Below are 17,642 nucleotides of genomic sequence, written 5' to 3'. Positions count from 1 at the left end.
TGTCCCTGTCACTTTCTAACACACCTGGCCCAAAAGACCACTTGGACCATTGCCCAAGGTGGGCTCCTGGCGGGTTTCCTCCTCCATCACCACCACACCCGTGAACATTTCCAATGGGATTTTTAGGTTTTGGGGAAGTAGCCAGGCTGCTGGCTTCGTGAACCCTACACCAGTTGGGGGAGACTTACCAATCAAACTCTGGACTCCTTTGCCTGATTTGGGCTTGTCTTCCCCATCTAGTTTCTTCTTCCCCAATTTGGGGAACTTAATTTTTAATCTGAGGCTTCTACTGTCCGTGTCTGGAGACTTTCCCTGGAAAACCGCAGCGAGAACAGGGTTAAAATGTTAGGTGCCTAACATTCAGAAACAATTATTAGCAACCTGAAAAGGTGGTAAGTAAGAATGGCAGCTTGAAAGCAGGCACATCTGCAATCTATCCAGGAGTGAGAGAAGCACTGCTCACTAGCCCATGCCCCAGGAATGCAGCTGTCGTCACCAAGATCCCCCTCTGTCCCAGGCACTTTGCTATGTGACTATTATCATCCCTATTTTAGAAGTGAGGAAGCAGAGACACAGAGAGGTAAAATATTTCTCCTGAGGTCTTCCAGCTGGGTATTAGAAGGTTGGGATTGCTGGGGCCACTGCTAGCTCATATGGCGTCTTTGCACAAGTTAGAAAGAGCACCCTTTCTATCAGGCATACAGTTTGGTGAGCCTCAACTCACTCCATTGGCCAAATATCTTCATATAAAGAAGAACCTTCTCCAAGGCCCCAGCGGTGTCTCTGTATGAACGCAAAGAGGGTTCTCTACACATAGCTTTTAGTTGTGAATAGGGATTTTCCGCTATACACATCATGCAGGCTCTTTAACTCCAGATCAGCCTCTCAGGCCTCTCTCTCTCTTGCTCAAGTGTGCTTGTTTTAGTCTCAGCAAAACATATTTCTGAGGTTAACTTTGTTGCCAGAAATTCCTGTGAAACATAGTCCAAGAAACTTTGGGAACTTCTTCAAGATTATTTATACCTCTGGCCCCTGTGACCCCTTCATTAGGGAAAGGGCATAAACCTATCTTCCTCCTCTGACTCCCATTTACCCCCTCTCCTCTAGGTTATGTTCCTGGCTTTCAGAATTACCTTTTGGAAACACACAAAACAAGGGACAGAATCTTCCCCCTCAGCAAAGCTTTGGAAAGCCCAATAAGGTGCTCTCATCCTGTTTTCCCCCACATCCGAATCTTCCGTGGCCTTCAGGTGAGCAAGTTTGGTGTCCAGTGAATGAGCAACATCCTCCTGGCTTTCTTTTCATTTGCTCGGCCCTTCTTTAGAACCTCATTTTTTTTCATCTTTATGGAAGTACCAAAGCTCAGAAAAGAATTATGCCCCAGGCCAGGCAGACTTACATACTGAGACCTCAGAGCATGGAATGTTTGTCTCATTTTTCTCAATATCTAGCCCATGCTTAGCTCAGGAGCCTGGTGAGAGACAGTTTAACTGAGTAATAATAGAAGAGAGTGTTACAAGGAAAACAGCATGTTTTCCTTCCCCAGACAGCTACTGATCAAAAGCAGCAAAGTCATTAGCAAAAGCACATGAAAAAGTTATTAAATCCTTTGAGACCTCAATTTATATATGGATTTTCTCCTCTTAAATGGTAGCCTGATTGCCGTGCTAGTCCAAGCATGCCTGCACGGCGTACTCACATGCACAGTAACATAGTAGGTGTATGGAACCAGGCAATGTGTATGTTGAGTATGGGACTCAGGGATTCCTACAGGTTGAAACAAGCAGCTCCATGGTAGGAAAATTTGAAGAAGAACCTATTGGACCACTAAGGGAGTCAGTACCTAGTGATGTGTGGACATCTTTAGGTCATTAGATTTATGAAATAAAACTATTTTTCAATCTTAGAAAAGCACTCAAGAGTTGCCCAAAAGCAGCCGCATCCCTACATATACGTTGTAGTCACTCTGGCCATGCTTGCTTTTTGCAGCCACACAGCTGCTGGAGGAAGGCGCGCTTAGAGTCTACTGTCCTCCCAGAGGGGGAGGGACCGGAAACAGCACGGAGAGGTGATATTTGGAAGACTGAACCATCAGTGTGGCCTGGGTAGCAACCATTTAGAACAGATATTGCATGTAGACAACTGACACAGCTGTAACGGTGTGTGCCAGATGAGATTCAGTCCTGTCCTCAGGTACTAAGCGGGGAAGGAGATACATGGCCAAGTGAATGCACAGAAAAGACAATCTTACTTTTTCTTTCCCAATCATCTCCTACCACAGAGCAATCCTTCTTTCTAGGTATTTTTCTAAGTTTTCAATGTGCTCTTTGCCCTGTCCTGTCTATGTGTGACTAGGAGATGGGGGAGGAGCCTCCATTAAACTCAAGCTATAGGTCACTTCTAGACTTCCGCTGTACAGCAGCCACCGTGCCCTGCCCCTCCAGAGGGTAGGGCACCAAAGAAGAGCCCCACTTCCCTTTCATTCCCTGGTCTCCAGGCCACATACCTCTGGAGCAAGGATAAAGTTCATCCAGTCAATCTCAGATAACTTTTCAAACTCCTTATTCATGGCATCCAAGGCAGTTTGCAGTGTGGTCTCATCCTCAGTATTTCTCAGCTGGTGAAGACAGGAAACAACATGTTCACAATCCAGCATCCTCCTTTCATCGACTCCTGCCCTCTACCTTATTTCCAGGTCCCTGCTAGTGGCCATGAGGCCACAGGGAGCCAACTTGTATCTCTTTGGGCCTTGGCATCACTGGAGTGTAGCCAGCTCTTTTATTTCTCAATAAAGTGAAAGAGGAAACAGCTAGATGGGGAGTTTTCCTGGACACTGGACATGCTTACAGTTTAGAAAGCGGAGTCACGTCGACCAGTTATACCCTTACAGTTTAGGGTCTGAAACAAGGGTTCTACACTTGACTGTCAGTTCCTGGAGACATCTAAGTATCTCCCTAAAGAACAGCTACCAATTTCTGAGCATATACTGTAGGCCAAGCACTGTGCAGCACACAGAATAGGTGTGTACATGTGCTGGTGAGATGGGACAGAAGGGGTGTCAGGTAAAAGTGGCTATCACTTCAAGGTCAGAGGGGACGCTACAGGGAGCTCATATTTACCAGCAATGCTCAAGTATATCCCTTTCCCCCCACTCCCTCAAATGCTCGAAAGGGACTTGGTTGTTAAACTCAAGACGAGAGAGGAAAGAGGAATCTGGGGCCCTGGAAAATGATTGCTAGTCATGAAAGCCTGAGTTTGGGTGAGAGGACTAAACGGGCTTCCGACATGGCGCCTAGAGACTCACTCTCTGGCAAATGGTAGATGGGTGGGCTTGGGTCTCAGGCTCTATTCTCTGGTCCTTTAAATGCTAATGAGGACCTTCCAGTTCTCGCTGAGGCAACTATGCATGTCGATTCTATGGATTTCAATGGGTCTGTTCTTTATTTCCTGGTTCCCGTCCCAGCGCATCACGAACCACGGCATCAGCGAGGTCGCCAAATAAAAGAAGTGGGAATTCCTGGGTGGGATTCACTTCTTCATAAAGCTACATCTCTCTGCCAACACTGAGCTCCTTACTGCTGTCCTTCTTCAAAGGGAAGAGTAATAATACCCAAATGAAATAAGAAGCCTTGTTTTCTTGGCACACTGATGTAGTCTTTCTGAACACACGGTCACTTTTAATTCCCTGCTTTGCCCTTTGGCCTGGCTGGAATGTGTGTATGTGCATGTGCTTCCTTACCAGGTCCTCTCTGAGGTATGGTATGTGTTCAGTTTGGGTTGTTGGCTGGCATGAACCAATTTTTCTGCCATGAGCCTCAAGAAAGCCTGAGTGTGGATGAGAGAATAAGCTCCATATTTTCTGCTTTCCAAACTGGCAGGGCCGCTGAGCTGCAATATCTACATATACATACATATGATCAATAAATTATGTTGCTGTTGACTGACACTCAGAGACTGTAGCCTGGGGTTTGGATCCTGGGATAGTCTGGCCTGATCGCCTTAGCCACCTGTGCAGTGGGCCAATTATTAGATATGCAAATGGAAAAAGGGAAGTGGATGCATTACTTGCAATATCAGTTCAGAAGCCCCTCTTCAAATAAACCTTAATTGCAGAAGCAAACACAGCGCTTGCCTCAGGACATCAGCAGCCAGCCCCAAAGGGGGTGGTCACGATCATTTGACCCCCTCAGAGCACACTCACCAAATGTGCCTTAGGGCTTTGCATTATGAGAAACTTGCAACTGTTCTTCTAGCTCAGAAATGTAGCCTAACCCTGTTTCTCCTGACACTAATGACATCTAGCAGTCACCAGGCTGCTACAATGTGCCAGGCACAACCAGGCACTGAAGCTACAATAGTTCATTTAATCCTCACAACCAGGAGTGGTAGAGATTATAATTCCTATTTTGTAGACAGGGAAACTAACACCCAAAGAGGCAAACTTACTCTACACAGCTTGTGTTATGGGATGAATTGTGTCCCCCCTCATCCCCCACCCCCCAAAAAAAGATACGTTGAAGTCCTAATAATTAATACCGCAGAATGTGAACTTATTTTGAAATAGGGCCATTGCAGATGCAATTAGTTCTTAAGATGAGGTCATATGGGAGCGGGGAGGTCCCTGATCCAGGCCTGGTATCCTTATAAAAAGATGACCATGTGAAGACAGACACAGGGAGAAGACTGTGTGAAGACAGGAGATTGGAGTATTGCATCTAGAAGCCAAGGGATACCAAAGATTGGCAGCAAGTCACCAGAAGCTAGAGGAGGCAAGGACGGATTCCCATACAGATTTCAGAGGGACTGGGGCCCTGCCGACCCCTGATTTCAGGTTCTAAACCTAAGGAATTGTAAGATAATAAATTTATGTTTTACATTATCCAGCCTTTAGTACTTTGTTATAGCAGCTTTATGAAAGAAATAAAGCTAGTGAGTAGCAGATTTGGGATTTGAACCCAGGATCACCCAAACTTTCCTCACTACTCCAAACTCCCTTCCCCCACATGACAGAGGTGTTTGGAAACTTGGGATATACAGAGCAGGTCAAAAGAGCTCAGCCCTTTCTTCTGAAGCAGTGTCAGCTCTGACGAGAATGCCCTGTTTCTGGCTGGCCTGCTCTGAACCCAGCAGTCACTTTCCAGAGAAGAGGGATATATTTTCTTTCAAGCATATGGTGGTCCCTATGGATTAGCATAACCTATGAAATGTTACAATCAATGACAAGCCTGGGTGAGGATGACACACAAGGCTGCCAGGTAAGCACCAAAATATTCCCGCTTGTCCTCCAGGGCCCTACAACCAGGGACAGACTGTGACCATCTTCAGATGGGCTACTTTGCCCTCCCTTTTTTCAGCCCCATCCACTCACCAACTTTTCATCCAGGAAAGCTTTGGTGTCATCGTAGAGCCCTTTAAGACTAAATGTAACATCTACCGCATCATTTCTGCTTAGAGTCTGAGAGAAGAAAGGAAGGAAAAGGACAAAGGAGAGGAGTTTTTGGTTAGTGAGCATGCAGCTGGGTTCTCCATGGGAAGGTAGGAGCAGGCCAGTAGGATATGGTTGGAAGTGAAAAAGTAATCTTCAAAATACAGCACAACTACAATCGCATGGGCACCAATCAATCAGAACTGATGCCAACTCCCAACTACTGGGATAGATGTACTGGTGTGTCCTAGGAAGTGGCCCAGCACAACCTGGCATTTGGCATCACTGATTGAGTGCTGTGGGTATAGGGAGATAGGAAATATGCAAATCAGAAAGTAAATCTGTGGGCCCTTGTGGCCACCAGGCTAAAATCACCTTTCCCTGGCAGGCCCAGCCATCTCTCTTCTTGAAGTCTAGCCTTTGAACTCTAAGTCCTCCTCCTACTAAGAACTAGCCCTGAGGGAATAGTTAACCCACATTTTAGGAGGCCCTGACCCTCTACGTGGCCCTTTCATATCATTTGCCTGCACTCAAGTTACTGGTGGCGCAGGCGGTTGAACGCAGTGCTGTGAAGCTGTCCGCAGCCTCTGCAGTGCTGGTTTGATCCCCGCCGGCCATGGAGATACCCACATGGCAAGCAGACCTCTCCTGTCTCGCCTGCTGCTCCCCTCAGCAGTGTATTTCATCAGTCTGCCTGTTCTGTTCCCCGCTCTGTCTCTGGTGAATCCTTTCACCCTCCCACACATCTGGCCTCAGTTCTTGTATAAATAAATAAATCTTAAAAAAAAGAATTAAAAAAAAGACTAAATCTTCTGGCAGTGCTTAAATTATAGAATGGCACATTTGTCATTAAGTATCCTAATCTGGAACTTTCCCTCAAAAGAGAAGCCAAGGCAGCCTGGAGCTCAGGTTCCAATGGCAGGCGCTACCTTGTCAAGTTATACAGGATCCACCTGAGGAAGAGTCAAGGCCAGGTTTCCCTCCATTCATTGGCCACTTTTCCCCTGAGCCAGTGCACCAAATGGCTCTCAGGGAAGAGGGCCAGCTCAGAGCTGATGACATCTGCTGCAGGATTTCCCCAATAGCCACCCTGGACCTGTAACAAGTCAAGGCAAACTTGACTTGTTTTTTCTGCAGTATCATTTGCCCAGTTGCTTTAACATGCGTCCGGCTCCCGTTCCTCCTCTTTCATCTCCTTTCCTATGTGGTCTGACTCCTTCCCTTCATCTGTCCCATCCCCCTTACCTCAATGGGAGTGCAGGAAGCTGCGCCTGCCTCATTGTCTTGACTGTAAAATGTGTCATTCAGGATGTTAGCACTGGCATTCACAGAATCCATGAGGACAGACACATGCTGGTGGACCTTGCTCAGGTCAGAAAGTCTGTAATAAAGTAAGGAAAGAGAGCGGGGTCTGTTCTCTGATGGACTTCTGGCTTGGGGTGCTGGTGAGGGTTGGAGTGAGGGTAGAAAAGAAAGCCCTGGGTGCCAAAATTGGACTCTTTACTCCCTCCTGTGATTTCTACTCATCCTCAGTAGCCATCTAGGCGAGAAAATGTTTCTACGCTTCTCTAGGTATTCACTTTTGTCCATCCTTTCTAGATATTGGGTGCTTTAGAAGAGCAGAGGACCAGAATGCAGGAGTATAGGTGATTCCTGCATTTAAGAGTAAGGATAAATATTCATAGTCCTGCTGGGTCTGCTGCAGCAGAAGATCAGAGATCATCCCTGGGCCTCATTAGTCCAATTTGGCATATTGCTGGGCACAAAGATGATTTCCTGCTGAATTGTTAGGGTCTCTTGTCAGTTTTCAGATCTGGGCAAGACTCCTTTCTGAGGCTCCCAGCAGCCAACAAACACACACTCACTTCTTCCTATCCTTCTTGGGATAGCCATCCTAGCTCATTGGCCTAGTTCACTTACCTGCTGATGAGGTTTTCTGCAAGCTGAGCTAAGTGCTGCATCTGAGCATATTCCTCATCTGAGAGGCTATCCTGAGATTCCTGGGAGTCCAGCTGGGGTTGAGAGGCAGCTTGAATTTCACTGTGCTTGCACTCCCACGTTTTCATTGAGTTCTCAAAGTCCTGGAGATGAAGACAGTGGCAGATCCTAATGACTGCTGTAGCTAAGAGGGTATGCGACAGGTCTGTTTGTGAGTCTAAGATTTTGTTATTTGTGGGCTCAGTAGGTAAAGGGGAACGAAGGCCCCATCTAGTCCCCCATATACCCATCTACATGTTTATCCATCCTTTTATCCCATGGAACTTTTAATTTGTTGTTGTTTCTATGTTGAGTCTTGGGACAACATGCTTGAATCAGACAGAGCTTTGTCTTCCAGAAACTCTTACATGGGGACATCCTGATCAATAAGACAGTAGAGCACCTTTCATGTTCTCATTTGGCAAATCTGGGCAATATATTGTTATGGACTTTTGGAGCCAGACATAATTTAATTTTGACTTGTGCTTCTGTCATTTATTAGTTGTATGACCTTTACCAAATTGTATAACCTTTCTGGTCCTCATTTTCCACACCTGTAAAATAGGAATAAGTGTATCTAACTCATAGGATTGTTGGGAGGACCTACTGGAGACAATACATACAAAGTGCCCGGCACAAGGGAGGCACTTTATAAACTGAACTTCCTCTTCCCTCTCAATTATTGTTTTGATGGACTGTCCAAAGGCTAGAGAGACTTGGAAGAAAGTTTCCAAGCTGTAAACATCTGACCAATATGCTCCTTACCAGGTTTAAATGGTTTAGCTGAAGGTGGTGATGATTGTGAATTTTAAGGAAACTTAGAAGAACCTAGAGAGCATGTCCAATGAAGAATGTCTTGTTGAAGGAGCAAATTTCTCTATCACCACCAGAGACATCAGAGGGCTATAGTTCTCTGTACAGTGGAGGGAGGACAACTTTGTCCAAAGCCATAGCAGAGATCTCCTTTTCTACTTTCTTGGACAGTGGTTTGCAAATGTCATTATGTATCAAAATGTCTCAGGGAGCTTGTTTACAAATGCAAGTTCCTGGCAAGTACCTATCCCTATCTGTTAAGTGAGTCTGGTGTGGGGCCAGGAATGTGCATTTCTAACAAGTGCCCCAGGGGATGCTGATGTAAATAGCTTACAGACCTCCCTTTGAGGAATTCTACTTGACTGGAAAGTATTCAGTGCTCCAGTGACAGCTATGCAGGAGCCCTAGATGAGCCTCTCCTTACCCGATCTCTTGTCAACATCTGGGCAGCGTTCTTGTACTTAATCTTGATAAGGCCTGGTTGCTGAATCCAGGCCTCCCCATCCACCTGCACTGGGATACCGTCTTCACCATCAATGCTTATTGTTACCTCACGGCACTGCCAGAGAACAGGGAGAATGGGGGAGAGAAATGAGGTAACTACAGCACACCAATTTGATAATCCCATAGGCATGCCTTTAATATGTATCTGAAGCTGGACTGGCAAGGATGTAAGTCAAATTATCCCAGGGGGGAAACACTTGTTTCCTATGGTCTCTGCCACCTCTGTCTCCAACCTTAGTTAGCACCTTTGCGGCCCACCAGATAACCTTCTCTCTCCATCCTGGCACTCTTGATTAATGGGATTACTCCACAACCTGGGGTAATCCTGCCACAGAGCTCAGCCTCTTTCTGATGCCCACCCAGTCCACCTACCTGGGCAATGCGATGATGATGTAAGTTGATGATACGGGACATTGCCATCTGCACTGAGCCAAAGATCGCCACCACCTCCAGCTTCCCATCATCTATTGCAGGAGCCTCATATTCCTGAGGAAGGAAAAACTGTGTCATATGTTCCGCCTGTGAGTAACCACACCTTGTCTATCACAAGCCAGTATGCTTTAAAGGCTCCTGGTGAGACTTTCTAGCTCATAAAGAGTAGACAAACTACATATTAAGAGGGGAAAGGTGAAGTCAGGAGCTGATTTGGGAAATGGGCACTGAGATCACAACTCTTCTCTTAATCCCTTTTGACATCCACATTTTAGCTGGTTCTCTCACTGTTTAATCTACCATCAAAAATCCGCAAGGCCAGGGCCTCCCCTGGTGGCACAGGTGGTTGAGCGCCGCACTGTGAAGCTGTCTGCAGCCTCTGCAGCATTGGTTCGAACCCGGCCGGCTGGCCAGCGAGGGTCCCACATGGCGCAGCAGACCTCTCTTGCCATGCCCACTGCTCCCTCAGCAGTGTATTTCGTCAGTCTGCCTGTTGTGTTCTCCGCTCTGTCTCTGGTGAATCCTCTTACTCTCCCGCACATCTGGCCTATACCCTGGTTCTTGTATAAAAATAAATAAATAAATCTTTAAAAAAAAATCTCCACAGCCAGACCTCATAGCCACATTAGCCTCATCGCCTTTTAGGGTAAGTTCAGAGGAAACGGTCATGGCCATTTTCTCAGGATATTTTATTAACATATCTCCCTGGAGGAAAAAAAAAAAAAAAACAAACAAACATGGCCTAAGTAACTTTTTAAAGATATGTCAGGCCTGAGGCATGGTAAATTCAAAGCCCAGACAACACCTAAGAATTGATCTAATCCTGATGTTTAGATGATTCTTATGCTTTGGGATGGTAACTGTCTAAAAGACAGATTATACAACTGCTGATTATACAACTCACTTCCTCTTACCCCATGTCTACTTCCTACTCCAGTCCATCCAGCTCTCCTTTCTAAGAGACTTTAGAGAGGGTCATTCCTTTCTTCCTCCCTGTTCCTTGTTCTAGACTCACCGTGGTTGCTGAGCTGCTTCCCCAGAAGTTGACTCCGCCAGCATAACTGGTAATGTTGAGCACTACAATACCTTGCAGGTTGGGCAAGGATATGGCTTCTCCATCACACTGAAAGAAAATAGTATCTCTCATTGGCTGGCTCTGCAGATATCAGTATGAAGAGATAGTTAAAGAGATGGGGAAGGGCTGTGTCTTGTCTTCATCCTATCATTTTCTTATCTATAAAATTGAGATCTATTTCCATAATTTCCTCCAATGAACTGGAGTGAAATGAGAGTTAAAGGTAAAGGAAAACTGATTTCCAAGGTCATGAAATTTCCTTTCTCTACACCCAGGAAGGACTGCCCTCTTTTCTACTAACCTCCAGGTGCACTCTTTCTTCCAGTTTCCTGTAAGAGCGCTGCAAAAGTTCCTTGCTTCCCAGAAGGCCATACCACATCTTGTTCTTAAGACGACTACTACAGAGAGATAAAGATAAGGAAAGGTAGTCAGAGGGTGAATAAGATAAAGATAAATAGATGAGGAAAAGCACAGTGGGACAATGTCTTATTCCACAAGTGTCTTCTTGTAGAGAGGAATCATATTGAGTGGTAACTGGACAGGAGAAGGAATGCTAGGATGTGACTAATATCTCCCACACAAACAACTGCTGAAATGGGTGTCTGGGTTCCTTGAAGCATCAATATCCTATCGGTAGGTAAATTTGCCACTTTTCTGGCTGCTGCTATTGGTTCAGACTTGGAAGAAGCAGTTGGATGTAATCCCAGCTGTTTACTTTTTCCTTCACTTTCTTTGCTTTGGGGGATGAGTCTTTAAAGATGTTACTGAGATGTATGCCTTGTAGTGTTTTGCCTATATTTTCTTCTATATATTTTATGGTTTCAGGGCTTATGTTCAGTTGTTTTTCCATTTTGAGTTGATTTTTGTGCATGTTGTGAGGTAGTGGTCTAGTTTCATTCTTTTGCTTATCGTGGTCCTGTTTTCCCAGCACCATTTATTGAATATACTGTCCTTGTTTCACTGCAAATTCTTTGCTCCTTTATTAAAGATTAGTTGTCCAGATATGTGTGGCTTTATTTCTGGGCTTTCTTTTTGGTTCCATTGTTCTGTGTGTCTATTTTTGTTCAAGTACCAGACTGTTTTAATTATTATGGCTTTGAATTCTGGGAGTGTGATACCACCATTCTCCTTTGTTTTAGTCAGGAGAGCTTTGGCTATTTGAGGTTTTTTTGTGACTCCATGTGAATTCCCAAAGGACACAAAAACATTAATTCAAAAGGATACCTGCACTCCTATGTTTATTGCAGCACTAGTTATAATTGGTAAGACTTGGAATCAACCCAAATGCCCCCAAATAGATGACTGGATCAAGAAGATGTGGCATATATACACAATGGAGTACTATTAAACAGTCAAAAGATAAACTAATGCCATTCGCAGCAACATGGATGGAGCTAGAGGAGATTATGATCAGTGAAATATGCCAGAAAGAAAAAGAAAAATACCAGATGGTTTCACTTATAGGAGGAATATGAGGGAACAGTACAAGGGATCAAGGAAAAGAATAATAATAACAATAAAAACACAACAAAACAAAACAATAATAAACAGACATCTGTAAATCAGAGACATTCTACAGGGGAGGGGGAGGGAGAGGGATCAGAACAAGGGTGGGAAGAGCACAATGGACTACAGTTGTGGTGCACTGATGCGCGGGTGAATTGGTGATGGAAATTCTATGGGGACTACACCTGAAAAAAGAAAGCAACCATTGTAAAAAAAAAAGAAAAAAAGAACAATGATGTAAAATATAAATCAATAAATAATTAAAAAAAGAAACAGGTTATATTCAGAAAGCAATGTTCGTAAAAAGCTATGAAGTATTACTCCTGAAGCACAAGATTTCAACTGCTTGGAATTAATTTTACTTGAAACATGTTACTCTTAATCTGTAATTTCTTTGAAATATAACTTTTCTGGCAAAATGGAGGGGTCTTTCAAAATCTGCTTATCAAACACTTAATCCAATAGAACGGAGCTGAGTTTATTAGGTAAATTTCAGTGGGAGAGCCATGAAGAAAATGTGGGACAGGCAGGGATATAAGAATACTTGGGGTAGATATGGAAAAGGGCATGGTCTTGATGAATTCAGGTATCTGATATAAATAGGCAGATGGGGCCTCACCTGGTGGCGCAGCGTTTGAAGGCTGGGCTGTGAAGCTGCCCGCAGCCTCTGCAGTGCCCGATCAATCCCTGGCCACCAGAGAGGGTCCCACATGGTGAGCAGACCTCTCCTGCCATGCCTGCTGCTCCCCTCAGCAGTGTTGTCAGTCTGCCTGTTCTGTTTCCCACTCTGGCTCTGGTGAATTCTCTCACCCTCCCGCGCTTCTGACTATACCCAGTGCTTGTATAAATAAATAAATAAATCTTTAAAAAAAAGAAAACAGGCAGATGGCTTACAATCACTAGAAAGACTAGATATGGTTTCCTATCACTATGAGCTCTTAAAGTAGAGCTATAGAAATGAGCCACCACAGGACATGAGTTTTGAACTATAAGAAGACTAGGACAAAATGATTTGAAGTGTGTTTGAAATCATAAGTTCTCTGGGCACTGTCATGTCTTTACCTGTAAAAATAGGAATTTAGTTATATAAGAATGTAAAACCCTAGAACAACCAAAACAATACTGAAAAAGAACAAAGTTGGAGAACTTTCATCTCCCAGGTTCAAAACTTGCTATAAAGCTACAGTTATCAAGACATTGTGGCACTGGCAACGGCTAGACATATAGATCAATAGAAAAGAAATAGCATTCTAGGAAAAAAACCCTCACATTTATGGTCAATTGATTTTCCACAAGGGTGCCAACATAAGGGAATGGGTAGTTTTTAAAAATGCCTCAGTAAGGATAGTTCAACATCTGAAAATCAATAAATGCAGTTCACCACATCAACATAAGGAAAGATAAGAATGATATGATAATATCTATAGATGCAGAGAAAGCATTTGATAAGACTCAACAATCATTTATGATAAAAATCCTCCAAAAATGGTGATAAAACAGAACATATCTCAAATAATAAAGGCCATATACGATAAACCCACAGCTAATATCAGGCTCAATAGTAAAAAGTTGAAAACTTTTCCTCTAAGATCTGGTATAAGAATATCCACTTCACCACTATTATTCAATAAGGTGAGAGAAAGACATAAAAGGGGTCTAAACTGGGTAAGAAGAAGTAAAACTATCACTATTTACAGATGACATGATAATATACATAGACTACCCAAAAGAGTCCAATAGAAAAAAAAAAAAAAAACTATTAGAAACAATGAATCAGCACAGTAAAGTGGTAGGTTACAAGATCGATTTACAAAAATCAGTTGCATTTCTATAGGTAAACAACAAACTAGATGAGAAAGAAATCGGGAAACAATTGCATTTGCAATCACATCAAAAAGAATTAAATACCATGGAGGGCCTCCCTGGTGGTGCAGCAGCTGAGCGCCACTCTGCAAAGCTGTCTGCAGCCTCTGCAGCACTGGTTCAATTCCCCGCCGGCCAGGGAGAACCCCATATGGCACAGCAGACTACTCCTGCCTCGCCCGCTGCTCCCCTCAGCAGTGTCTTTGGTCTGTCTGCCTGTTCTGTTCCCCACTCTGGCTCTGGTGAATTCTCTCACCCTCCCGCACTTCTGACCTGTACCCCAGTTCTTGTATAAAATAAATAAATCTTTAATAAAAAAGAAATACCATGGAGTAAACTTAATAAAGGAGGTAAAGCACCCATACAATGAAAACTATAAGACATTGTTAAAAGAAATAGAAGAAGATACAAAGAAATGGAAAGATATTACCTGTTCATGGTTTGGAAGAATCGATATTGTTAAAATGGTCACCTTACCTAAAGCAATTTATAGATACAAATATACAGATTCAAAGAAATAGAACAAACATTACTGAAACTCATGGAACCACAAGAAAAGCCTGAATAGCCATACAAATCCTGACAAAAAAAGAAGGGTAGTATCACACTCCCAGACTTCAAACTACACCAAAAAGCTACAGTTATTGAAACAGTATGGTGATGGAATAAAAATAAACACAGAATATTAGAACATAATGAAAAGCCAATGAACAGTTAATGTACAACAAAGAAGATAAGGTATACATCACAGAAAGGAAATTCTCTTTAGCAAATGGTGCTGGGAAAACTAGACAGCTACATGCAAAAAAAAAATGAAACTAGGCCACCATCTCACACCACACACAAAAAATAACTCAAAATGGATTAAAGACTTAGCTATAAAACCCGAAACCATAAAGCACATAGAGAAAAAAACTGATTACCAATTTGATTTTGATATCATATATTAGCTACAGATACTTTATGAAGTGAACATGCTTATCAACTATTTTGAAGTTGCCCTGCTAAAGTATTGAAATAATTATAATTGAGTGGGGATTTTGGAATATGAATATACAATCTTTATATTTTTAGTCAAAACTACATATTTCCTTATGTTTTCTAAAACTGTACAAATATCAGTGTTTTTAATCTTAGGCAATGTGAATTACAAGGAAATTTCTTTTTTGTTATTGTTAAGTCATCTTCATATACCTTTCATACTTAGTAGTCTTTAGTGTTATTTCATTTTCATCTGTGTTTTCATTTCGATTAGAATATTGGTTTCTCTCTTACTTGTTTCTAAGAGTACATTTATGGCTAAGTATATTAATAATTTGTCATGCATTGCAAATGAATACCATGTTTTTTTTTTTTTTTACCTTATTTTACTGTGTTTTATTTTTTTGTTGTACTGAAGTTGTATATTGAAATATAATCATATTCCGGTGTAAAAAAAAAAAAACAGGTAAAATAATCAGTGACATTGGTTTCACTATGTCTCTGTGGATTTGTCTCCAATGGCAAGAGAAACAAAAGAGAATATGGGACTTCATCAAACTAAAAAGCTTCTACATAGCAAATGAAACTATCACTAAACAAGACAACACTATCTGAATGGGAGAAAATATTTACACATCATAGATCTGAAAAGGGGCTAAAACCTGAGATCTACAAATAACTCATACAAGTCCACAAAAAGAAAACAAATGGCCCAATCAAAAAAATGGGCATAAGAGCAAAGTAGACACTTTTTCAAAGAAGACATCCAGATGACCACAACAGGTGAAAAATGCTCATCATCACTTATCATCAGGGAAATGCAATTCAAAACTACAATGAGATACCACCTCACACCTATAAGAATGGCCCATATCAAGAAGCCAACAAATGTTGGTGAGGATAGAAAAAGAAACCTTGTAAACAGTTGGTGTTTTCCATCTGGAAAATAGTATGGAGGTTTCTCGAAATTTAAAAAATAGACCCACCGTATGATCCAGCAATTCCACTCCCAGATATCTATTCAAAGAATACAAAAACACTAATATGAATGCCTGTGTTCAGTGAAGCACTATTTACAATAGTCAAATTATGGAAACAGTCTGAGTGCCAGTGACAGAGGACTGAGAAGAGGTGGTGTGTGTCTGTCTACACACACACAGACACACATACACACAATGGGAAACTACTCAGCTATAAATACAGATGAACTCCTACCATTTGTAGCAACATGGATGTACCTGAAGGAGATAATGCTAAGCAAAATAAGTGAGAAAGAGAAAGATAAATACCAGATGGCTTCACTTATATGTGGAATTTAGAGAAACAAAACTAAGGGTCAGAAATAATGAAACAAACAAACAAAAACCAAAAAAAACCCCGCCAGAATTATGAATCTAGAATTGAGGCTACCTGAGGGGAAGAGGGAAGGGTAAAAGTAGGTTATGGAAGGGGTACAGTGGACCATGGTGGAGGACTATGGGTGCCTTGGTGGTGGGTGTGGTGTGGTAACATATGTCTGAAGACGTGATCATATGCCTCTGAATCATGTAGTATTGTAAACCAATGTTACCTCAATTAAAAAAAAAAATGCTGCTGTGAAATTGGATATCCACATCCAGAAATATGAACTTAGACTCTTACCTCACACCATTCACAAAAATTAACTCAAAGTAAATGATAGACTGAAAAGTGAGAGCTAAAACAACAAAAAATTTAGAAGGAAACAGGAACAAATTTTCTAGGCCACTGGTTGGGTAAAGATTTTTTTAGATATGTCACCAAAAGCTTGGTCCATAAAAGAACAAAAATCGATCTGTTGGATCTCATCAAATTTAAATCTTGTATTTCAAAAGATACTAGTAAGGGAATGTGAGGACAAGTAACAGACTGGTGGATAACATCTTTAAAACACATATTTGATAAAGTACTTTTTCCTCAGTCCAGGCCTGCTACGAGAAACACGTTCTGGTGGCAGGGATGGTGGTAGGGGTATATGTGCTTATTTTACTTGTAGTTTCAATTTACCACAAGATCTGTAAAGCTGCCTGAGGGTGTAGTAGAAAAGCACAAAAATATATTAAGTAGACCAGTCCTGTATGGGGTAAAATCAATGGGTCCAGGGAAGCCAGGTTAGGAACACCAAGAACCAGTAGGGAGATCTCTGATGCTCAGAAATCTTTCCAAGCGAAAAACAGGCCGGAAAACACTACGAGGAGTTGATCAAGCACTCACCAATAGAACAAAGGTAGGCAGTTTGCTGAACTGAGTCAATGTAATCTGTTCTTAATAATAGTAACACAGTTAGTTTTGTTTACACAAAACTAATCTGCAGATCTGGACTTTGAAAGCAGCTCTAATTTCAGGATGCCAGTGCAGTGTCATTACATACGAGGTCACTATTTGGGGAAAGCTGTATCACTAGCCTGACCTTAGGTCTGTTGTATCTTACATCCAAAGGACCTCTTTCTTTCTGTTGTTTGCCTGAGAGGCAGGGGATATTGGAACATGTGTGTATTGCGATTGTGTTTGAATGTAGGCAAGGAGTTTCTTTTCCTTACTTGTATTGCCCTGGGTGTTCATCTCTTCTGGTGTTGAACTCCAGAGAAATTTTAGCATCCAGTCCAATTCCAAAATAGTTGTTCATAACACACCTTTCTTTGAAGCGTCTGAAATTAACCAAAGGGAAGAGGAAAGAGGTTGGTGCAGGGAAGAACTGCTGTCATTGGGCGGCAGACTTCACCTGCATGATTGAAATCACTGAGGAAATGTCTCCACATTGGGCCTAAGCCATAATGTTCTTGGAGGCACATGTACATATACCGTAGTGTTAACAATTAGCTTGTAAGTTACAGAAAAGGGCACCCAACCAATTGTGAGTAGTGGTGGGATGGGGCCTCATAATAATGAGTCATCTTTGGAGACCCTCAGATATTAGTGGCCAATATTTTCTATACATAATAAAAGGGAATAGAATCATTGACTTATTACTGACTTATTTGCATAAAGAAATGTTATCTCATATAAAGATAGATGATGTGAATAAATTACACACTATTGTTTTCAGAG

The 17,642-nt window shown here is 42.3% G+C and overlaps 1 protein-coding gene across 1 annotated transcript in view; it reads right to left on the bottom strand.

Moving 5' to 3' along the window:
• Positions 1-17,642, bottom strand: part of DGKK (diacylglycerol kinase kappa) — a 149,247-nt gene that overhangs the window by 4,485 nt on the left and 127,120 nt on the right. The window contains exons 18-27 of the mRNA XM_037511669.2: positions 17,135-17,242; positions 10,528-10,624; positions 10,167-10,274; positions 9,092-9,205; positions 8,640-8,774; positions 7,346-7,506; positions 6,671-6,806; positions 5,369-5,455; positions 2,507-2,617; positions 189-312 (exon numbers count right to left, since the gene is read on the bottom strand). Of these exons, the coding sequence (XP_037367566.1) occupies positions 189-312; positions 2,507-2,617; positions 5,369-5,455; positions 6,671-6,806; positions 7,346-7,506; positions 8,640-8,774; positions 9,092-9,205; positions 10,167-10,274; positions 10,528-10,624; positions 17,135-17,242 (1,181 nt within the window). The remainder of the gene's footprint in view (positions 1-188; positions 313-2,506; positions 2,618-5,368; positions 5,456-6,670; positions 6,807-7,345; positions 7,507-8,639; positions 8,775-9,091; positions 9,206-10,166; positions 10,275-10,527; positions 10,625-17,134; positions 17,243-17,642) is intronic.

Source organism: Talpa occidentalis, unplaced genomic scaffold (genome assembly GCF_014898055.3).
Source record: "Talpa occidentalis isolate TD23 unplaced genomic scaffold, MPIMG_talOcc4v2.1 talOcc4.15, whole genome shotgun sequence".
NCBI lineage: Eukaryota > Metazoa > Chordata > Mammalia > Eulipotyphla > Talpidae > Talpa > Talpa occidentalis.
The sequence above is the reverse complement of the archived record's forward strand: the minus strand, read 5'-3'. Positions and strand labels throughout refer to the sequence as shown.